This window comes from Trachemys scripta, chromosome 9, assembly GCF_013100865.1.
Source record: "Trachemys scripta elegans isolate TJP31775 chromosome 9, CAS_Tse_1.0, whole genome shotgun sequence".
Taxonomy (NCBI): Eukaryota; Metazoa; Chordata; order Testudines; family Emydidae; genus Trachemys; species Trachemys scripta.
The window spans coordinates 69,637,023-69,661,107 of record NC_048306.1 but is presented as its reverse complement, the minus strand read 5'-3'; the positions used below and the strand labels follow the sequence as shown (position 1 = coordinate 69,661,107).

General features: G+C 43.9%; 1 protein-coding gene across 2 annotated transcripts in view; it reads left to right on the top strand.

Annotated features, from left to right (window-relative positions):
* Nucleotides 1–3,673: 3,673 nt before the first annotated feature.
* The window catches only part of COL4A4 (collagen type IV alpha 4 chain), a 78,902-nt gene continuing 58,490 nt past the window's right edge, over nucleotides 3,674–24,085 (top strand). Inside the window, exons 1-15 of one of the 2 annotated variants that reach the window (XM_034780570.1) lie at nucleotides 3,674–4,047; nucleotides 7,705–7,740; nucleotides 10,542–10,604; nucleotides 11,152–11,187; nucleotides 11,372–11,413; nucleotides 11,905–11,985; nucleotides 13,928–13,981; nucleotides 15,361–15,420; nucleotides 16,096–16,140; nucleotides 16,989–17,042; nucleotides 18,804–18,873; nucleotides 21,296–21,400; nucleotides 22,417–22,461; nucleotides 22,519–22,581; nucleotides 23,951–24,043. In XM_034780570.1, the coding sequence (XP_034636461.1) occupies nucleotides 10,566–10,604; nucleotides 11,152–11,187; nucleotides 11,372–11,413; nucleotides 11,905–11,985; nucleotides 13,928–13,981; nucleotides 15,361–15,420; nucleotides 16,096–16,140; nucleotides 16,989–17,042; nucleotides 18,804–18,873; nucleotides 21,296–21,400; nucleotides 22,417–22,461; nucleotides 22,519–22,581; nucleotides 23,951–24,043 (787 nt within the window). In that variant the 5' untranslated portion in view covers nucleotides 3,674–4,047; nucleotides 7,705–7,740; nucleotides 10,542–10,565. Of the gene's footprint in view, nucleotides 4,048–7,704; nucleotides 7,741–10,541; nucleotides 10,605–11,151; nucleotides 11,188–11,371; nucleotides 11,414–11,904; nucleotides 11,986–13,927; nucleotides 13,982–15,360; nucleotides 15,421–16,095; nucleotides 16,141–16,988; nucleotides 17,043–18,803; nucleotides 18,874–21,295; nucleotides 21,401–22,416; nucleotides 22,582–23,950; nucleotides 24,044–24,085 lie in introns of both variants that reach the window. The other variant, XM_034780569.1, reaches the window with a different exon arrangement.

The following is a 24,085-nucleotide window of genomic DNA, read 5'->3' as shown; positions in this document are numbered from 1 at the left end:
GTGGCTACCCGAGCTCATGTCTGACTGCTTCTACACTGCACCTTGTTTGAGCTGCTGACTGGGCTTCCCACTCCTGTTAGCTTCAGTGAAGTGGAGGGTGCTCAGAACCTTGCAGGATCTGGTGTTAGGTTAAAGATGAAATTAAGTTTGCTAACCCTTAAATTGAAGTTCTGCAATACTTGATCACACGAGAACTCCTTCAAGCTCAGGGAACGCAGTTGTGTCTGGTCTGGCCTTTATGCGGGGAAAGTTCCCTATGCTACACGCCACTGAGGTTATAGTATAGAGAGCTGTGTAGGAAACATACTTGCATATATACCCACACCCTTCAGGCGTGCCTTTACTCTACTTGCCTAAGCTATGCCTCACCGGCTATACTACCGTTTATACCCATGCTAGGGGGACTGTACCCCATATGCAGCTGAAAGAAGCATGCCGTGTAGACATACCTTGGGAGAGACACAAGCACCTTGTGCTCCCATGTAATAGCCAGCCACAGTTTGGCCCCGAGGTATATTTTATAAGAATGAAATATTTAAAATTACCTTTAAGATGATTAGCTTTTCCCTTTGAAAACAGGAAGTGTGTCTGAATTAAAATTGGTCCAATATTTTAATACTGGCTAAAGGAGATCAAAAACTCAGAACCAGATACTCAGTTGGTGGAAACTGGTATAGCTCCAGTGACTGCAATGGAACTATGCTGATTTACATCAGCCAAGGATCTGACCCACAGTCTTTGACCTTTTGCAAAAACACGGGTCATTAGGTTAAGGCTCTAAATTTTCTAAACTAAACAATAAACAGTTCTGGATGTTATGCTAAAGTCGAACCCATTTAACTGAAGGTACTTGGTTGATCACCATGTGTAAGCATTATACTACTTGAAAGACATTAGAGGTCACCGTGTTTGCTGTATTTGAGCCTTAGTTTAATAAAAGGGTCATCTGAGGGAAGACGCAATTAATTGATTAAGCTGTGCCAAAGTTAGTACTATGCTGTTAGCACCATTTCTGACTGTTACCCTATGGCCTTATTATATTTGTTTGTAATCCAGGAATGCCCCATGACATGGCTAGTACTGCTCATACTAATAGCCTGAGGCCCTGACTCAGTAAGTTACTAAAACACATGCCTAACTTTAAGCATGTGAGCAATCCTATTGAAGCCACTGAAGCTATTCAGATGCATAAAATTAGGCATGTACTTAAATTCCTTGCTGAATCCAGGCCTAAGAAAACAAGCAATATACAAGCAAAGGGTAAAGCAGAGGGATAAAACATGATCCAAATACGATAATTAACCCTCCCGACATTTCTGGTGGCGCAGTTTTAATAGGCTGCAGCATGCCACCAGCAAACAATTTGATAAAAATCAAACCCACTACACCTTTCAGAACAATAAAATAACTTCTGTTCAACATGGTAACGGTAGCTGCTAGGAAATCTCTGACTGTACTATGTCTCATGGACTAGACTGTCATCTACAAGAAGTAAAGGGATGAGATAAAAGAAAAAGTGAGACATGGAACAAAACTATAGCCTGAATCCAGCTGGTTCAAGGAAATCTGAGCCTTTGCAGACCTATCACTCCCAGCATATAAAAGAACATAAACCAACAGACTCGCAGCCTTGGATCCGAACTAAAATGCCAACACCAATACATTGGGCTTTCTAGGAAAACATGACAAAGTCAGAGCAAATATCTTAATTATCTACTTGAGTATAATAATGCCACACCAAGCTCTGCATATAGACTGACTCCAATTTACTAACTGATTTATTGTACCAAATACCCACTTGATTACCTACTATCAGTATCACAATGGACTGTTAATTTCCCTGTTACTTCCTGTTTATATCATTTTCCTGTATAATTTCGTATATAAACTAAATACGTGTTAATTTCACTTATCTTAAATATATACCTATTACTGTCCCTTTAAATCACAAATAAATGGTTGGAAAAATTAAAGGAAGGGTTGACAATATAAAATCCTAGCTTAAGCAGCTGAAAAGGTGACAAGATTCATTTAATAAAAATATATTGTTGTACAAAGAAATCAAACTTGAAATTTGTTTAGAGACATAAGTGTAAATAAGGCAGAGGTAAATACAGCTTTCAGTGTGACAGTTCCAGAAAGGCCTCTGTTTAACAGGTTCATTCTGCTATAGAAGCGTTTTTCAAAGTTCAGGTTGCTACCCAGTACTGGGTCGCGGCATGTAAGGCACTGGGTCACTCTGGTCAGCACCATCGACTAGGATGTTAAAAGTCCTGTCGGCGGTGCTACCCAGCTAAGGCAGGCTAGTGCCTAGATGTTCCGACACCATGCTGCACCCCGGAAACGGCCAGCAGCGGGTCTGGCTTCGACGTAGGGGAGCCACAGGGCTCCGCGTGTTGCCCTCACCGCAAGCACCGCCCAGCCACTGGGAACTGGAGGGCGGTGCCTGCAGTCGAGATTTTGCGCGCCTCTGCCTAGGAGCCAGACCTGCTACTGGCTGCTTCAGGTGCGGGAGCCCTGCCTTTGAACCCCAGCTGCACCGCTGACCGGGAGCCGCCGGAGGTAAGTCCATGCCCCAACCCCACACCCCAATCCCCTGCCTCAGCCCTGAGCCCCCCCAAACTTGGAGCCCGTTCTGCACCCAAACCCCTCATCCCCGGCCCCACCCCAGAGCCCTGTCCCCCTCCCGCACCCCAACCCCCTGCTCCAGCCCTGAGCCCCCCAGAACCCAGAGCCCCTCCTGCACCCCAAACCCCTCATCCCTGGCCCCACCCCAGAGCCTGCACCCCCCAGTCCAGAGCCCTGACCTCCTCCCATACCCCAACCCCCTGCCCCAGCCCTGAGCCCCACCCAAACCCAGAGCCCCTTCTGCACCCCAAACCCTTCATCCCCAGCCCTGCCCCAGAGCCTACACCCAGAGCCCTGACCTCCTCCTGCATCCCAACCCCCTGCCCCAGTCCAGAGCCCACACCCTGCACCCCTCATTCCTGGCCTCACGCTGCAGCCCTCACCCCTGCCCGAGAACCCTCTGCCCCAGCTCTGAGCCCACCCCAAGCCCCTCATCCCCAGCTCCGTTGTGGGTTGTAGATGTTAACCATTTTCTTCAACTGGGTCCCCAGAAAAAAAGTTTGAAAACCACTGTGCTATAGCTACCTCCAGCTGTATGCAGCTGCTGCTCTTCAATTTATTATTGCATTCCTGTGATAATTACGTTCCTATTCATTTCTGACCTCAGGCTTTAGAATGTCAGTGTAAGACTGGGCTGACACTGTGATTCATTGAGTACAGATTCTGGATGTTTATGTTCTGTGGAAGATGATGTCCTGGTTCTATTGAAGTCCAGCCCTGGGGCATCCATGGAAAAAAATATAGTGGGTGATTTTGCTAACTCTCATCGACAGCAGTAGGGCCAGGATTTCACCAAGCGTGATTTTGGTTTATTGTGAGGAATAAGTGTTAAGGGATAAGTGTTCTGATATATCCGTTCCTACTGTGTACATCATGCCCTTCATAGTTAATTAAGCACAGACATTCTGTTTTGCAGGAGCAATGAAATCTGTTCCTGCTGAAGCAGGTTAAGATTTTGTGGGTACCAAGACAAGCAAAGTTATGTGTGGACTCTACAGCAAGTCCCATGGACATCACATTAGACATCACATTTATTTTTGGTATAAAGTATATGTACTAATGATTGAAGAATTTAGTTTCTTTAGGTTCAGCAATCGGTAGCTCCAGATTTCCTACTTTAAACAGGATACCACTGGCTTCTTATAAATCCTGGTATGAATTTCTAGGAAAGGTAAAGAACTTACACGCTGGTAGCCACTGCGTCCATTGAAATTAAATATGGCTGGGAGTTATAGAGAGTATTAATGCCATCAAAACTGAGAAGTGTACAGTAGCTTAGAGTATCAGAGGACAGATCATAATGTTATTACAGAACATAATCTGATTTTTAATTACTGACTGATTTTTCAGGGTGTTCTTGGGCAAAAAGGAGAAAAAGGAAACTCTGCATATATTTCAGATTTCGTTAGAGGTGCTCCAGTAAGTATATTATTGTGGAAATAATCATAAAATGTAGGCAGACATGTATAGCAAATGTAAGTATTCTAATAACTCTAAATTGTTTAATAAAAGCTAATTTATCTCTTTTAAAAATGGAAATTAAATGCAAATATGTTAACGGCAGTATACAGATTGAGATATTAATTGTCCTAAAGTCAGGAAATTCTCACAACAGCTATAAATTGTCCCCCAACTCTCTAGGGACAAATAGACAAGCCATTAAAATTAACATTGTATACAGTAATGGAAAATTCTACAAATGTACAAAAGAAGCTGAATTAGGGTTGCTGTGGGAATCAGAACTTCAAATTGCCATGGACATTTATGGAAGTATAATCTCAGCCTTGTATGTACACAGGGCCAAATCCTGACCTAGAGCCAAACACTTGTTGAATTTTGGGGCTGATGGGTAACACAATTGGCACAGTGAGTTGACATAACACATGGATGAAAGCTTTGTAGCTGCTTCTCTCAGTAAGATGCCTCTGTGCTCCCTAATTGCTTCCAGTTACTGCTTGCTGCTGATTGCAGGTTTGGTTTAGTATGCATCTGCTTCCTGCACACCACATACCATTTGGAGGTATCATTATTATTGTTTCTAACAGTGCCTATTATGTACTAGGTGCTTTTCAAACATAAAAGAAGGCATGGACTCTGCCCCAAAAGAGGTTATACTCTGGCTCCGATCTTGCAAACACTTATGCACAAATTAACTTTACCCGCCTTTGCAGCATTGGGATCTAAAAGACAGAGCAGAGAGAGAGAGAGATGGAGGTTCAGGGAAAGGGGAACAGCAAACTAGTAGGATACTGATAAACAAACCAGTAAGGTACTGGGATTGGCCACATCATGATAATGCAAAATTTTAATGATGCTTTAAAAGAAAAAACAAACTTATGAGCATATCCTTAACTGGTGTAAATAATATAGTTCCACTGACGTCAGTGGAGCTATGCTGATTTATACCAATTGAAGTTCTAGACCTTTCTATCTCAAGATGTATAAACTAATCCTTCACTGCCCTACAACCATGACAAAACTCCCATTGAATTCAGCAGGGCTGGCTTTAGCAAGAGCGGGCAAGCCCCGCCCCCAGGAATCGGGCCACACTCTGGCCGGAGCTCCGGCCGGGATCGTGGGGCTTGGGTCCAGGTTGGAGCCGCTGGGACCGGAGCCAGAGCCGCTGGGGCCGGGGGTGCTCAGCCGCTGGCCAGCGCCGCTCAGCCGGAACCGGGGCCCGAGCCAAGCCGGGCTGGAGCCGCTAGGACTGGGGCTGGGGGTGCTCAGCTGCTGGCCGGCGCTGCTCGGCCAGGGCCGGGGCTGGGGCTGGTGCCCCGGGGCCCGAGCCGAGCTGGAGTCTCTAGGGCCGGGGCCGGAGCCGGAGCCACTCGGCCGGAACCGGGGCCGGCGCTCCAAGGTCCGATCCGGGCCGGAGCTGCCGGGGCCTGCCGCCAGAGGGAGCCGCTCGGGCCGCGCTTCCTCGCACCCCCACCCCCAGCTTACCTGCTGCCTGCCTGTTTCAGGCTTCCCGCGAACATTTGATTCGCGGGAAGCAGGGGAGGGGGAGGAGCAGGGGGGGCAGAGCATTAGGGGGGAGGAGGGGGAAGTGAAGCGGGGTGGACAGCTGCTGCGGGGCCCTCTTGGCGCGGGGCCTGATTCAGCCAAATCGGCTGAATCCTCCTAAAGCTGGCCCTGGAATTCAGTCGAGCAGAGCAGACACATAGTGAGTGCTCTGCCATGGTAGTCATGCACATCTCTTGGTGGACTCACTCCTTTTACTCTGGAGGGATGTTGCCTGATGCTTGAAGATAGGAAGAACGATCCTTCTCTCTTCCATTCTCTCACGCAGCGGTATACCAGAATGCAGTCTGTGGCTCATTATCTTTTGCATTTAATCTTCAATTCATCTGGAATTAGATTAATAGTAAAAACTTTACTTAACCCTATGTTTAAATGTAGGGGTTTTTGCTAACTTGAATACAGTAGAGTGAAAATGTTAAGCGAAGAGCTGGAGCTGTCACCCGTTATCAATAATTCATTTTTCATACATGCAGTTTGGGAGTATTTTTATGATTTAAATTAAAATCAAATCAACAAAAGTATAATCAAATACACAACTTCAACTGCTCTCCTATGAACTGTTCCTTGTTTTAGAGACCCATAGGTGCATCTGTATATGAAGTTAGTTATTGTTTTTCTGTATTTTCTTCATTATTGGACATTTTTGTGTTTTCATAAAGGCTTTCTCCCTTAATGTTCCCTCTTAATCCTGTACTAATGACACTAGTCTGTTGCCCTGGAAATCATTGTGTTGTCACTAATTCATCATTATGTCTTAACTGTGAGATCAAAATGAAAATTTGGGCTTGAGGAAGCCAGTTTTCCTTTAAAATACTAAAAGCTTTAGTATGTAGATAACATTATAAAATTTCTTAGAAAAATTCTCTGGAAAATATTTAAATGTATGTTAGTAGTTAAATTATATATTTAAATGTTGTGATATCAAGTTCTTTAAACCGAAAGCTTGATGTCATTTACATGATTATTTCTGTGTGATGAAAAATCACATGTTGGCTCACAATTCTGTGATAAAGTGAAAGTGTGATCCTTTACAGTAACTCCTCGCTTAACGTTGTAGCTATGTTCCTGAAAAATGCGACTTTAAGCGAAACGGTGTTAAGCTAATCCAATTTCCCCATAAGAATTAATGTAAGTAGGGTGGGGTTAGGTTCCAGGGAAATTTTTTTCACCAGACAAAAGACTATACTGTTACACACAGTATAAGTTTTAAACAAACAATTTAACACTGGTACACAGCAATGATGATTGTGAAGCTTGGTTGAGGTGTGGAGTCAGAGAGTGGGCTATTTCCCATGGAATGCCTTACTGCTAAATGATGAACTAGCAATTGGCTGAGCCCTCAAGGGTTAACTCATTGTTGTTAATGTAGCCTCACATTCTACAGGGAAGCATGAATGGAGGGAGGGGAGAAAGCATGGCAGACAGAGACACACACTGTGTGTGTGAGAGAGAGATGCGCATTGCACGTTTAAAAATGCTGACCCCACTCTAAGTACATTGCCTTTTAAGTTGATCAGCAAGCTGAGACAGCAGCTGCTGCCAGGAAGCTCCTGCCGTCTTGAGCCCTGTTGTGTGTGTCCCCGACCCCCCCCCCGCTCTATGGAAGGTGGGGGGGGGGGCAGGAGCTGGGGGGAGGGGGACACCCTGACATTAGTCCCCCTCATTTCCCCTCACCCCCGCACAGCAAGCAGGAGGCTCCCGGGAGCAGCTCCAAGGCAGAGGCCAGGACAGCACATGGGGAGGGACAGCTGAACTGCCGGCAATTGGTAGCCTGCTGAGCGGCTGCTGCACAGGGAACTTGGGGGAATGGGGAGCTGATGCGGGGGCTGCCGGTCCATCCTGGTTTCAAGCCCCCACCAGCTAGCTCCAACGGGCTGCTCTTTTTGCAAGCAGTGGACAAAGCAGGCGGCTGCCAGACAACCTTATAAGGGAGCACTGCACAACTTTAAATGAGCATGTTCTCTAACTGATCAGCAATGTAACAATAAAACAACGTTAATCGGGACAACTTTAAGTGAGGAGTTACTGTATTTAGCAAAATACTTGTCATTCCAGGGAGCAAGAGGTGAACCGGGCCCTCCTGGCACACCTGTAAGTATCTTCCTTCAGCTCACGTATATGCTTGTTTGTTTTGAACAACATACTGTAGCATGAGTACATTACTTCCATGTATTAAGAGTGAGTAATCCTTACTTATGAATGTTCTAATTGAAAATGTAATAGTGAATGATAGTAGGAGAGAGAACAGATTAACAGCTTTTAGCCTGACGTGCCTTCACTATTACCACGCACACATGAGAGATTAAAGGTAGTGTAGGAAAAGCAGAAGATGATAGAGTGTATCATGAGTGAGGCTCAAGCTGATGTGATTGGAGGTGCTAGGCTGCTTCACTTTTGGAGCACACGATACTACGTGTAAGAGGAGAAAAGTCACAAGAATAGATGAGCAGGCCAGCATAGCCAGGTCACGTTCACCCACACCGGCTGTGAGGAAAAACCGAGATTGCCCATGCGTCCCACATTGCAAGTGGTCTTGGTCCAGTGGATCTGCAGGGTACTGACCAACTGATGCCCTGTCACATTCACGAGCCGCAGGAAATCTCTGTGACAAGTAAGCAGTGGATGGCAGAGCCTCACTGTGTGGGGCTGCTGGGTCTTCCCAGAGTGTGCCCAGCATCCTGGAATTTGGCCATAAAAATAAAATCCCAAATGAAATCTTTTCTGTTTTTTTGTTAAGCAGTTGTCCTCCCTATAGCTCAGGGACCCTCTTTTTTATATCCCAAGGGCTATAGCATTTCCAGTGCTTTGGTAACCTGAGCTTAATTCTTTTCAATGTGCTATTATTTATATACATGACTAGTATGTACTAGAGCAGGGGCGGGCAAACTTTTTGGCCTGAGGGCTGCATTGGGTTTCATAAATTGTATGGAGGGCCAATTAGGGGAGGGGGTCGTGGCCAGGCCCCCACCTCCTATCTGCCGCCTCCCCCTCCCCAGACCCTGCCCCATCCAACCACCGTTCTCCCTGTCCCCTGACTGTCCCTGGAACTCCTGCCCTGACTGCCCCCTGCCGCCCCATCCAACTCCCCCCTCCTTCCTGACTGTCCCCCCTGGGATCCCTGTCCCCATTCAACGCCCTGTTTCCCCCCACCGACCGCCCCTACCCCATCCACACCCCCGCCCCCAACCACCACCCCGAACTTCCCTGCCCTCTATCCAACCCCCCCTGCTCCCTGCCCCCTTACTGCGCTGCCTGGAGCACCAGTGGTTGGAGCACCTGGCTGGAGCCGGGCCACGCCGCCGCTGCCACCACACAGCTCAGAGCACCGGGTCAAGCCGAGCTCTGCAGCTGTGCTGCCCCAGGAGTTCACAGCCCTGCTACCCATAGCATTGCGCTGGAGGCGGGGCAAGCTAGGGCTGTGGGAGAGAAGAAACAGTGTGGGAGGGGCCAGGGGCTAGCCTCCCAGGTCAGGAGCTCGGGGGTCGGGCAGGACAGTCCCGCAGACCGGATGTGGACCACGGGCCATAGTTTGCCTACCCCTGTAGTAGAGAGACTAGTGTGTACTGGATGAGGTAATATCTTTTATTGGATCAACTTCTGTTGGTGAGAGAGACAAGCTTTCTAGCTACACAAGCTCTTCTTCAGGTCTGGGAAAGGTAGTCAGAGTGTCACAGCTAAATACGAGGTGGTACAGATTGTTTAGCATAAATAGTGAACACATTTTGTAAGAGATCATTAAACGCAAAGTGGTCCGTTAATACCTCTTCACCTAGGCGCCGACTCCATGGGTGCTCCGGGGCTAGAGCACCCAGGGAAAATAAATTGGTGGGTGCTGAGCACCCACTGGCAGCTCCCCATGGCCCCGCCCCACCCCTCTGCTCCAGCTCACCTCCACCTCCTCCATGAGCACTGCCATGTCCTGCTTCTCCTCCCTCCCAGCCCTTGTGCTGCGACACAGCTGATTCGTGGGGCAGGGAGGTAGGGGGGCGGAGGGGGAACGCCGCGCACTGGGGGAAGAGGTGGGGTTGGGGCAGGGATTTGGGGAAGGGATCCAATAGGAGCAGGGAGGGGACGGAGTTAGGGCGGGGACTTTGGGGATGGGGTTGGAATGGGGGCGAGGAAAGGGGCGGGGGGCACGGGCACTCACCGGTGCCGGAGAAAATTGGTGCCGCTGCCTCTGCAGTCATTTGACAAAAAAGGGGGGTTAGTGGGATATAGATCGTTGTAATAAGCCATCAATCCACTGTCTTTGTTAAGACCATTTTTTTTACTGTCTAGCAAAGTTATGAAGTTATGCCCAGACTCATCTTTTGAAAGTGTTATGCAAGTTTCCTTTAAGGATGAGGACTGAGAGGTCAGATAAGGAGTGTCATTTTGTGAATCTGTTCCCCTTCTATTTAGCTGTGACACCCTTACCACCTTTCCCAAACCTGAAGAAGAGCTCTGTGTAGCTCGAAAGATTGTCTTTCTCACCAACAGAAGTTGGTCCAATAGAAGATATTACCTCACCCACATGTCTTTTTGATATCCTGGGATAAACACGGCTACAAGGCCACCGCAAACAACAATAGTCTATACTAGTATAACTGTCTACAAGTTATAGTATATATAATGTACTATGTACTAGTACACATAACCATATACATAGCGTCTGTACTGCATGACCTAGGAGTTGTTCTAGAACATCAGTCAAATCGGAATAAACAGGCTGCCAGTTGTATATGACTGGAATAGTGCCAATGGGCCATAGATGGAGTCCAAGTGATATAGGCATTTAGGAGCTTAATGAGAATTTGGAGCCACTATGTGACATGTTGAGCAATTCTGTGCGAGGAAGAAATTAAGATGCTAGTGTTTTCACAAACAAATACATCTTTTGTCCTCTTTTTCAGGGACCTAGAGGAGCTAGGGGACCAATGGGCCGACATGGATTGCCAGGCCAACCAGGCTTGCAGGTAAGACTGGCACTGTTCCATAATACTGCATTTTGAGATCATATATAAATGCTTGTCCACTCATCTAAAAAGTTCAGCCCCAGTATAAATTCATGCCTAGACATTTGCTATAAGGCAGTTAATTAAAGGGCCTGATTCTGCCTGGCACTTACACAGGTCTGCAGTGGGAGAATGAGAGTACAAGAACCCTTCCACATGCTTGTGCACACACATGTAAGGTCCAGGCAGAATTCCAGTGGTCATAGAGAAGTGCTGGTAATGCTCTCTCCTGACTCCTTCCCTGCAACCAAAGCCCTTAAGGAGGCAGGGAAGATATGGAGCTAGAGTTCCACATCACTAAGGGTAGACAAGAGGAGCAAGGGATGAGTTGTGCAATCCCATAGGGAGATAAGGCAATAGGCACACAGCCTGTTCACCTCAGGTGAGCTCTGGGAGAAATTTTGCCTTCAGGTGCTCCCTCTAAAGAGTTGCAGCTCTGGATCATTCTCAGTGAAAAGCTTTGCTTTCAAGTCAGAATATTAAGTTGTTTGACTCTCTTTTTTTAAAGGGAGCTACAGGCCTTCCTGGTTTGCCAGGTGAACAGGTGAGTGTCTGCTTTCCATGGTGTTTGTACAGGTTCAGTGAAATATATATTTATGCTGATATTTAAAGTATTCTTTGACTATTTCTTTTAGCAAAGTTTCAAAAACTTTAATTGTTAAATTATTTTGCAAGGATTTTTGTGATTATTTTTACTCACCCTCACTAATTTTAATTTTTTTCTTTAGGGCAATCCAGGTATTGGAGTGGATGGACAAAAGGGGGAGCCGGTAAGCAAACAATTAATGATATTAAAGGTGGCCTGGATGTAGAATTAAATATATATATTGCTTAGGAAAATACATAGTCCATATAGTTTTACTTAGCATACAGTTTTTATGGTTAGTTACAGATGTCCATATTGTTTTACTTATGAGACAGTCCCTCTAGCCGTGCCTTGATCCTGCACAGAGATCCGTGTAGGCAGACTGCGATCTGCTTGAAGTCCTACTGACTTCATTGGCGCTCGAAGTACCATGGTATAGTATGGTATCGTATATACTCCTGTAATGGATATAGGGAGCGTTACCTTCTTTTGATTGAAAGAGTCCCGGCTGGTTGACAGGCCTCTGCAGAGCTCTTTGTACCCACAAATCAGCAGAAGCTGTTCTATAAGAGTAGAGATATTAGTGTTGTAAGTAGGAGATTTAAATGTTTTGGAGCCATGCAGAGCCAGTGTTGAACCAGATATCCATTTCTACTGCTTCTCTGGCTTTTACAGGGTGATGTTGGACCTCCTGGATCTCCAGGACAGCCATTGTTGGTTTGGCCGCCCGGTTCTTTCCTGGTTAAAGGAGAAAAGGTTTGCAAATTAAAGTCTATTTTTAAACACTACTGTACTCACTTTACTGGAAGTGCTATCCCATGATGCATTTTTGCACAGATTTTATATTAAGGACATTTATTTTATTGAGTAATGTACCACCAGTATCAATAGAAATGCTGTTATCCAGTATTGTACTGGCAGACAGAGGCCAGGCCAGCCATCATGTTACTGCTGCAGCCCACCTATTCCCTCCATGAGGTGACTCTGTGCCATAGCAGGAGGGTAAAAGGAAATACCATTCCCCTTTGTCCTTTTTCCCCACTCTGCATCATTGACAAACTGCCTGAGAGCTAGGCTAAATTTACACACATTAGCAAAAACTCACTAAGAGTCTGTCAAGACTGATGCTATGTCTACACTACACAGCTTTTAGCGACATGGCTATGTTGCCACAGCCAAGCCGCTAAAAGTCATTCAGCGGAGCCGCTGTTTGTCGGCTCTCCTGCCGACAAAAAACTTCTACCCCCAATGAGCGGCGTTTGTGTTGTCGGCAGCAGAGTGCTCCTGCCGACAGTGCGCTGTTCACACTGGCAGTTGTCGCAGCAAAACTTTGTCCTTGGGGGGAAAGGGGTTTAACAGTTCTGAAAGACAAAAGTTTTGTCGTTCAATTGCCAGTGTAGACATAACCTTATCATCTCTGGCACTAAATCCCTTTCTCTACCCATCTCACAGTTTCATTCATTTCCTTAGACCTTTGTATTTAGTTTATGTTATTGGAGAGATGTATTAGATTTCTTCAGCAAGTTTCAGGCTCTGCTGAAGACAGGTCAAACTGTCAGGCAGCCAATCTTGATGTATTACTTATGAAAAATAAGTGTGGTCCCCGTATCTATTTTTGAATATGAAATCATGGTATTTAGAGTAATTCCTCTATGACAGGTGTGCTTTGGCTAGAGTTGTAGCACCCCAGGTAGTCAAAATGGATAGAATAATCCTAGCAATTTACTCTACAGAGTGACGGACTGTCCTTTGCTGTAGATCTTAAAGCATTTAAAATGCACCTCTGGTCTAAAAAACAATTGTAAAAATTGTATTATGGAGTTCTATATTGGAATCTCAGTGATGCTCAGATCTAATTAACATTATATACAAATGGAAAGATATTTGTTGCTAATGGCCAGCTCAGCAGAGACAAGGTGGGGGAGGTAATATCTTTTATTGGACCAACTTCTGTTGGTGAGAGAGACAAGCTTTCAAGCCACACACAGCTCTTCTTCAGGTCTGGGAAAGGAACTCCTAGGGCTGGTCTACACTGGGCGGGGGATCGATCCAAGATACGCAACTTCAGCTATGCGAATAGCGTAGCTGAAGTCGAAGTATCTTGGATCGAATTTACTGGGGTCCAGACAGTGCGGGATCGATGGCCGTGGCTAACCCGTCGACTGCGCTACCGCCGCTCGCTCTGGTGGAGTTCCGGAGTCGACCGTGAGCGCGTTTGGGGATCGATATATCGCATCTTAATGAGACGCGATATATCGATCCCAGATAAATTGATTGCTACCCGCCGATACGGCGGGTAGTGAAGACATACCCCTAGTCTCACAGCGAAGTGCAGGTGGAAGAGATTGTTTAGCATAAGTAGTTAGCACGTATTGTAAGGGACCAATCAAGTCTGCAGCACATATTATAAGGGACCATTCCAGGTCTGCAGACTCAATCTGGGAAATGAGAGTCAAGCTGGGATCTTTCCTGCTGTGAATCACTCACAGTAATTTTGTCCTCCGTTATGACTCGGGGCAAAAATTTGCTTTGTAATGTCAAGCTTTTTTGACTTTACACACGCACAGGTTACAGTCTGAATGAGTAACAAGGTGCCATATTTACAGACATTTTTCAGAGCAGAACTAAACTTCAGAATTATACAGGACAAATATATTCTGCATGCTAAAATGAAAAAATTCTACATATTTATATTTAGGGTGTAAAAGGAATGCCTGGGTTGGTAGGACCCAAAGGATCACCTGGGCCCAAAGTAAGTAACATGTTTTGTTATGCATTGTTCCATTTCCTTCTAGCAATAAAGATATTTAAGTACTGCAATAGGTTACCAAGGGAGGTTGCAGAATCCCCGTCATTAGAGGTTTTAAAGAACAGATTAGACAGGGATGGTCTAGGTTTACTTAGACCTGCCTCAGGGTAGGGGGGATGGACTAAATGACCTCTCAAGGTCCCTTTCAGCCCTACATTTCTATGTTTTGATCATTCTCTGATTTCCTAAATAATGCTGGCAGAGTTTCCTTTTGTGTTACTAAAAACACCTTTTCAGTGAGTGAATGACTTAGGAAATAACATAGCATTATACTGTGGAATTTAATCATCACACAAACCAATGTGAAAGCATAAATGTTGCAAAATCTTCTGGAAAAATCTGTCCACCACCAATCTCTTTTACAGCTGACTATCAAATGTTGCCTCACACAGGCATATCAGTCTTTTTTCAACTAGAAGGTAAGGAAGCAGAGAGGACAGCAAACTCCAGGTTCATCCGTTGCAGATGGAGTGGGATTTTAGAGGTGTGAAGCGCATAGGAAAGGAAGTCTCCCAACTCCACAGGTCCTGAGTATCCTCAGGAAAGCTCACTGCAAAGTTACTAGTCCCCCCGCCCCCAACATAGTTCCTTTAGCATTTGTTCTGCCCCAGGAAGACTCCCATGCTGCTGTAACAGTAATAGTCAGAGAGCAGACTCTACAGCATTAACATATATTTTCTGAAGGGAAATCCATAGGGCCTCATGGAAGCAGAGACAGTTCTTAGGGCCAGGATCTTTTTTGGAGGAAGAAAAGGGAGAGAAGATGCACACAGTTAATATCTGCTGAGAAGTAAATTATGATCCAGAGTATTAATTTCTGTACTTTGAGTCCAGGCAGCACCTTTTCTTTCAGCCATTTCCTGCCACATAGAAATGCAAGTCAGTGGAACTACTCCATGTGGGTTTGGGAGGCAAAACCAGGGCTTCGGGTGTGGAGTAAGAACTGCATTTTCTCTTTATATATTATTTTTAAAAACTTGTTTCCTGTGTGTTATCCCTCCTTGCAAATAATTTTATAAATAAATCTTTTTCCTGCTTATTTATAACCGATAAATGCACTGGCACCTTAAAATCCCAAAGGTTATTCTTAGCTAGGAGAACAGCAGGTGTATCTACTCCTGGGTAATTAAAGCCAAAGGACACTGGGGTGAATGGAATGTGAAGTCAATCTAAGATATCTGGCCCTAACCAGGGGCTGTAAATGAAGTCCATAACACTGATATTTGTGTGTTTACTTTTTCTGCCCATGCACACATTGCAAACTCTCTCGGACTGTCATCTCTGGGTAATCTTTTTAAACAGAGTTTTTTGAATGATAATAGGGTGCACCTGGAAATGGAGAGAAGAGTGAAAAAGGTATTCCTGGAGTCCCTGGAATGCAGGTAAGGAAACTTCAGAATAAACCCTTTCAAGTACTTATTATAATTAGTTTATAAAATACTAGGTAGTTAGTTTAAATATGTTAAGATAATTCAAAACAGGATTTTAAGATGCTTTAAATTAATCTTCATTGCTTTGTACATAGAGTACTTTGATTCCTAAAACAAGGTATTCATGTGTTCCAGACTCAAACGTAAATCCAATTAGATTTTGATGTCCTTGCAAAGACAAAAAATTTGGAATTTGATCTTGTAAATATTTACTACTGGACAAAGTGTGGGCTGCTCTGAGCAGCCTTGACAAATTCAATGGGACTGCGTCAGAGTAGTAAGCACTTCCCCAGAAGTGTTTTCAGGACTGCACCCTTAATATGTATAGTATTTCTCACATCAGACTTTTCCAAGGCTCTTCATGATACAGTATAATAGAAATTAGAATTGGGCCCAATCTAATTTGACTTTGATCCATTGTTCTAGGTCATACCCATCTTTTAAAAAATGTTTGAAAAGATGTTGCAGAAACTAGATACTGGGGAACATTATAGCAAATAAATAGTTCTTTCACACAAACTTGTGCAAGAAAGAACATTTATATTAAATAAATTGGAAATAGATGTAAGCAATAATGTAAGACTGGCTTCTGTTGTTTTGGTTTTCATTCTACTTGCTTTTAATTAGGGTAGCCCTGGTTCTTGTGGAGCTCGCGGTTTTCCAGGAATAAAGGTAAGGCGATATAAAAATACAATGACACAGGCATGGCAGCTCATGCACGTTGCCATTCACTTTTAGGTACATTTTTCTTTTTACATTATATGGTCTTCTGGTTGATGAGATAGCAGTTTTCCAATATAGTCTGCTGTAAATCTGAGTTCTGAATCTATGCACCACACCAGATTTAAAACAGAGTGGACACAGCTACATTTGCATAAATCTTTCTCCTTTTCCTGCCTGTGCTCTCCAAATCTAGTTAAGGCCACAGTTACACTAATCATTAATTGTAACTACTGTGCAAATTACTCACTCCTGAATTGCATATCCAGGTATCTGTTTTGCCTGTATTACTTTCCTTTATACATGGCTAATGAATTAAAGCCACTATCTACCCAGAGAGTCATTGTAGTCTATCGGGTAGGTATATTAATAGAACTCAACAAGAAAGGGGGCACTGTGGCTTCAGATGAAGCTGAAGTGAGGCTGCTTCCCATCTACTTGTTCTTGTTAAGGGTGGAGTCATTCAGCAACCAATCAGCCAGTCCCAGCTGGATTAGGCAATAGTAGTTTGCTCATGGCAGACGAGCTTGTGCTCTTGTCCTGCCACCAGGAGTCCCCAGGCACTGTCCAAATAACTGGGTGACAGTTAAAAGATCTTTTCTTTTAACATAAGAGATCCCTTAAAAATGTATCATCTACAAAACCAAATCCTATACAGTGCTGTGAAACAATGTATAATTATTAACAGATGGCAGTATTGTATGGTATGACACGTTAACTGATTTCTAATACACATTTAACTATATGACATGTGGTCCTATCAAATTAATACACAGAGACATTTCTGTCATTGGTTTCAGGGGGAAAGTGGAGTTCCTGGTGTTCCTGGTCAGGCTGGTTATGCAGGTATAAAGGTAAAAGTGCAGAAGACCTTTATGTTTAGTTAGCTAAGATCATTATCAGATGTACTAGCTTGTCAAGGCACAGCCCTCTCCTCATTCAAATTATTCTAAAACTCACTTCTTCCATGATGTCTACAACAAATGAGGCAGCACTAAGCATTAACAAACAAACAACTTTTGATTGAATCATCATGGTGTACACATATCTAACCTAAGTAATTTAATATCAGTATTATTATTTATTTGTATTATTATAGCACCTAGGAGCCCCAGTCATGGACCAGGACTCCATTGCATGACACATTACAAACAGAACAAAAAGTTAGTCCATGCTGTATACACTTTGGAGTCTAAGTAACTACATGATCTTGTTGCTGTAATTCTCACTCTTCCCCTCCCCATCCATTCTGTCATTTTAAAATTAGCTTGTAAAAGTATCAGGGCTGGGACCACGTCTTTCTATGTGTACTGTAGAGATCTAGCTACTTTTGGGCACTGTACAAATACTACATAATAACAAATATTCACAGTCAGCAAATAAACCTTAAGTATATGTTAGCACATCTTAAAATATTTTGCAAGTTTGAAAGCAGAGAAATAAACCTATTCGTTTTGTTTTTCTTTTTTTGCATGATGAAAACCTTTTTGCTTTATTATCAAAGAAGACAAACTTAGGTTGCTGTTTAAAATAGCTAGAAGGGCCACAATTATAGTATTACAGTCAATAAAATAAGTTGAACGGAAAAAGTTCCTGCAGCTGTTGAAAAGGGGAGCAGTCAACAATAGCTCCCACACTGTCAGAGGCTCAGATACTACAGAGATGGCAGCAGGATAAAAACTTATAAAAATGAGCATCCAGTTTTATAGTCCCAGTTCTCCAAGTCGCAGTCCTAAACAGGCCCGCAGTCCCACCAGGCAATTCCCATATTTCACAAAAAGAGATTGTACTTTCTTAGGCACCCAATTCCTGTTTGCCACAGAGAGCTGGGTTGATGCCTAATCTACAAGAAAGAGAAAGTTGCAAAATTCCTCCATCACCGCTTCATTGATTTAATCTGTCATATCAGAGAGTCCTTTAACATCAGAAATTCACTTCTTCCCAATTCAAAGTAGATAATAGTACAAGCTAATTTAGAAATTCTCAAAACTGGTCCTGAAAAGATTTTCATTGCAATTATGCATATTGTATTTGTATGTTTCTCTGAAGCAGCTGGCTAAACTATCTGTAAGAACTTTGGGTATCTCTTATGTCATTGTCTGTCAATCTATGGAAGATCTCTTTCCATCTTAGTGCTTACCTATCATTATGAAAAACCATTTCCCAATTTCTGTATAAAATTTTAAATCAAATCACTACATTTTAATGGCTAAATAAAAATAATTTTAATTAACTATATTTATAATAAGCCTTGTGCTATTGAATTTCCTGTAATTGACTCAATATCACTTGTGTTTAACACAATATACTAATGTAACCAGATATTACAGTTAGAGCTCTGAAAATTCAAGCAGACAAGCACATTTGAGAGTCTATCCCAGTTAGTCACTGATTTCTTCAAAGATATTGAGTAATTTTTATAGTATTGTATTAAAAAAAAAAGAAAAATTAAATTAAAAACGTTAAGGTTTCAGAGGCAAACACTCAAAAATTAAGACATGTCCGAATTAAGGTTGCCAGGCCCCCTTGTGTGTATGCCATATGATACCATCTTTAATTACATGGTGGCACACTGCATGCTACTATCCATCAATAAACTTAATGAATTCTTACAGGGGGATCGTGGAGAACGAGGGCAACCAGGCCTGCCTGGAGTTTTTGGAACACCACCTGTTGCTATGAAAGGTTTCACTTGGTTTTAATTACTCTTTATATTATGTAATGCATACAGGCCCCTGTGCTCTGAGGTGCTGAGAGCAATTGATGGGAGCATACTAAGTACCTCAGAACACTGGATCTCTACTGGCCACATTCTGTCATTGCCTGCATCTTGTTGATGTCAGGATTATGAGAACAGGATTTGGCCCAAAGCATGTACTTCAGATAAATACATGTTAGCAAGACCTCAGTGCGCACACAAACACACCCAGATCTGTCAATTTATTCCTGGTTCTTAGGTCTAAGAATATTTTAAAAATAGCTGGGAAGAGGAGGGCCATTCTGGGGACTGGCATGCAGATGAGCAGAGCACACCTCCTACAGCATTTCAGAATTCTTATATCCCGAATTGCCACAACATGTAGATTCTTGGCTTCAACTGAAGTCTGGGGTTGCACACCTTGGTTGATAATCCTGGTCCTAATGAAGTTGAAGGTAAAACTCCCATTGACTTTGGTAGGGCCAGAATTTCACCCCTAGGTTCTACCAGTTTTAAAAGTTATATCAGATTAATATAAACTCCAAAATGTATATATTATATTTCCATGTGGCTTTATGTGCTGGTGACCTAGTAACAGAATAATATGCTTAATACAGTATTATCATTAGCAGTTAAAATGATCTCATATTTGCAACATTATTGCAATAAAAACTTACGGACCTGCTGCAGCGAGTCTCGGAGCCTGGGTCTGCAGACTTGGACTCCCAGGGCTCCTATTACAGCGCTGAAAATAGCAGTGTAGCCGTTCTCCACTTAGGCTCGAGTTTGGATTCTGAAGCCTGGGTAGGGGGCTGGATTTCAGAGCCCAAACTCCAGCTGGAACAGGAATGTCTACACTGCTATTTTTTGTGCTGTAGTGAGACTGAGTCTCTATATCTGGGCTCTGAGATTTACTGCCACGGGGTTGTTGTGTGGTTTGGGTTTTTTTGGTATTTTTTCAGTGTAGACAAACCCAGATATACAGTGGGACAAATTCTTCTCCCATTGATATATTAGCATCCCCACTCAGGCCCCAATTCAACAGAACATCTGCAAAGCCTGATCCAAAGACAGTTGAAGTAAATAGGTGTCTTTCTGTTGATTTCAATGGTCTTTGAGATCAAGTCACAGAGTACGTAACCAGGTGCTTAAATGGGATTTAAGGTTAAGCATACGCTTAATTGCTTTGCTGAAGTGGGGCCTAAGTGAGGTAGTTTGGCTGTTAACCGAGAGCAGAATTTATACCAGTGTTTTGCTATTCCAGCTTAACTCCATTTTCTTCAACTGTGTATGATCAAATATAAATGTTCTTTTATTGATATATAGCTATAATAATAAATAATACTTCTGTTCATGGGCGGCGTGGCGCATAGGCTGGGGAAGGCTGTGCCGACCCAAACAGCCCGACGTGGCCCCGCCCACGTTCCTCCCCGAAGCCCTGCTTGTCCTTCCCCCTTGGCCCCAGCCCAGGCAGGCTGCTCCTCTTCAGGGAAGCAGCGTGCTGGGAGTGGGGCTAGGGCGGCCGGAACTTGGGATGGCTGGGGCCATGACTACATATGATAAGAGTAGGGTGACCAGATCACACAGGTGAAATATCGGGATGTGGGGGGGGGGGGGACAGAGAAAAAAAAAATGGAGCCCCCCCCCCCCCCCCCGCACCAGTTTGCCTCCGCTCCGTCTCCACCTCCCCCCCCAGCGAAAAAAACAAAAAACAGCCACCGGAGCTCCACGCCCCGCCCCCCCCACCAGCTTGCCTCCGTTCCATCTCCACCTCCCCCCTCCCTCCAGTGCTTGCGCCGCCATACAGCTGATCAGCGCAAGTGTGGGAGGGAGGGGGGAGGAGGAGGAATGCGGCATATTTGGGGAGAGGCGGGGCCAGGGCAGGGATTTGGGGAAGGATCCACTGGGGCAGTGAGGGGGCGTGGCTGGGGGTGGAGCCAGGGCAGGGATTTGGGGAGGGATCCAATGGGGGAAGGAGGGGGCGGAGTCGGGGCGCGAGCCCGTGTGCCGGCCCGGAGCGGAGGCAAAATATCGGGACAATTCACGTCCCGACCGAAGGTAGGTCGGGATGCGGGACAAATAAGCAAATATCGGGACAGTCCCAATAAAATTGGGACGTCTGGTCACCCTAGATAAGAAAGCCATTTTCTACATGAAAGCGAATTCTCAATATAATCCTAGGTGAATGCTTCAAGAAGAGAAGTAATGTAATAAAAGGGAAGGGCTCCAGTGATAAAAGCAACTAAATTCCCCTCCTTTATAATTAAATTACTTCACATTGAAACCAATGTAATAAAGAAAAGGTGATGTATTTTAATTATGAATTACATCATTCATATATGATCATATTTTCAACTGGGACTAAATTGACTAAGGTTTTAAATTGACATTTCCTGTAATCCCATATAGGTCCTCGAGGGGATCCTGGATCACCAGGTCCTTCTGGAGAGGAGGGGTTGATTGGACTAACTGGTCCTCCAGGCCCATCAGGAAGACCTGGTGAAGATGGAGCAAGTAAGAGATCATAGACTTATAAACATAAACTGTGAGGTCTATATACTGTCCTTGATCCACCTGCCAACAGAAACTGAGCACAGACCCAGGGAAGTCATGTGTTATTTTAATCTTTGCAACATTCAGTGTGGGGAGGCCGGGTAAAACAGGGAAGGTGATGTTGAGTGAAGGAGGATTACCTGGCAGTGGGGGATTAGCTGGATCCTTTAACTGTTCATTTCAGGGTTTCTAATGTTGGAGTGTTTTAAAAGTTGAAGATGACTTTTTGTAAAGAAAGGGTAACACTGGTTTTTATATCAGTACAACTTCACTGAAGAACACTTTCAACTTCAACTTCTTTTTAATTTTTGTTGTTATTGCTCACCTGTGTGTGTCCCATACATACACACACTCTCTTATATATAATGGACAGGACTTATATTAACCTCTGTCAGAAAAGACCTTAATGAAGAGGAGAGGGCAGCAGGACTAATGTGTTCCTCCTCTCCCCAGGAGTCTGTAACAGCTCTTTAGAGCCAACATCACATGGTTAGGTCTCTGACTTTGCAATGGAGTAGCATGTCCGGGGCGGGGGAAAACATGGCATTCACTTTACATGGCATCCTCTCCATTGGAACTAGTGAAAATATAACCTTCTAAACCACTGGTAGTTAACTCTGCTCTTTGCTGTCCCTTCACGTGAGGGTGTCTAGCACATGGTAGCAAGAGCAGCAGAGAGGGCACTGGAATAGAGGGAACAGTTTCTCCACAAGGCTTCCTTTCCCCATGGATCCTGAGGAACCAAAGGATTTGAAGGCCATGCCTCTGCCTCCTCAGCAGCCTCAGAAACCCATTTCCCCAGAGGGAAATACGAGTTACAAATTCCACAAGATAAACTTCAGAGACCTTGGCTTTTCTAGCCTCCCCCACCCCCCATGAAGCCTTTTCATAGGAGTATGGCCCATAATTTATTCTTCATAACTCTTAAATATTCATAATTGCTCTGTATAATTTATACTTACCTATTTTCCCGATAGGCCTCCCTGGTCTGCCAGGAGCATGTGGGGAACAAGGTCCTAAAGGTTCTCAAGGGGACCCTGGTCTCCCTGGAACAGCTGAATCAACTCCAGGAAGACCAGGGTCTCCAGGAGCACCAGGATTACCAGGAGCACCGGGAAGACAGGGTTTGCCTGGACCACCTGGTAAGAGAAACAGTACAAGTGTCTTGTGTGAGGAACATTATAAATAATTAATAGATTTATGGAGTCAGTGAGAACATGCTAATAGAAATGGTATTTTCTTGTAGGCCTGCTCTATGGTGTTGCATCTGGTATACAGTAAATACAATACTTTATTTTGTTACTATCTTTAGAATATTGTTAATTCTGTTTGAGAGGATAGGGGCCCATTCTTTGTGTGTGTGTGTGTGTGTGTGTAGCTTTTGAGTAGGAGGTCTTTCCCACTGAATTGGATTAATTAATTTTACAGCTAGGACTCCAACTATTATCAGTCTTATGTGAGATGTAGGGGAAATGTTTTTTACTATTAATTTTTTCATAGGAATCGTTAGCATAGAACCAATTTCTCTCATGTCTTTATATATTAAACTAAATCTAAATGTTCACCAGTAATCGTTGAGGTGTCAAGGTTTAGAAAGAAGCCAGTGTAGTCATTGCAAATAGCTGATGGCTTAGTTCTGATGGCTGTGCTGGATGATAGAGAACAGTAGAATTGTTGGAAGATTCCAGTGGAGAAAGGACAGTTGTAGGTTTTCTTGCTTTTTAAAAAATATGCTGTGCCTGATTTTCTATTGTCGTGCACCTTGTGCAGCCGTTATATCAATGCAAAGAGGGTGTAAAAAGTCACTATGTCTGAACTGTGACATTTTGCAGTGGTGCAAAATGACCGCACGAGGTACATGGCAATAGTGAATAGACACACACTCTGTTCATTAATGATTTGAAAAGTATTTTTTCTTCAGGCCAGATCCTCAGCTGAAAACCTGGCTCTAATTTTTTAATAGTTATTAAAATGCATTATGTAGTACATTAATTATTTGTAGGTTAAGTGTTCGAGTTTAACTTCTTTTGCTTCAGTGGAGGTACTCCTGATTAACACCAATATAATTGTGATTAGAATCAGGACCTTACTCTCAAGTTAAGCCTTAACTAACAGAGAACCATAGCTATTAAAATGCATGGAATGTATGTGTCTAAATTGCCTAGATTGGTTTGAAAATCTCAAGCTAAATCCAGAAGTCATGACCAAAACAGGGGAAAATGCCCCAAATCAACACCCATTAAAAGAGATATGAACCCCAATATTCTAAAAAAGGCAGTATCGGAGAGTAGAAGTGGACAGGAGTATTGCCTATAACCTTATTTTGATCTCTTCCATCCTCTAGCTTACTCCAAGAACAATTCCATACGCAGTGGCTTGTAAGCGATTTCATAACATCCCTAGCTATTTACTGAGGATCCCAATGAATAAGAGAGATGGTGGAAGGGAGAGAATATGTCACCTAAGCTGTAAAAATATTCAGTCCAAATAAGTGCCCTTTTTCTTCTTAAGGTATAGTTTGTCATGGCAGAGGACTTCGTGGACAGCAAGGAATAAAAGGCCAAATGGGGCCCCTGGGAAGAAGAGGTGAAAAAGGAGAAAAAGGTAAGTATGCATCAATAACAGATTTTAATGCAGAGGAGATCT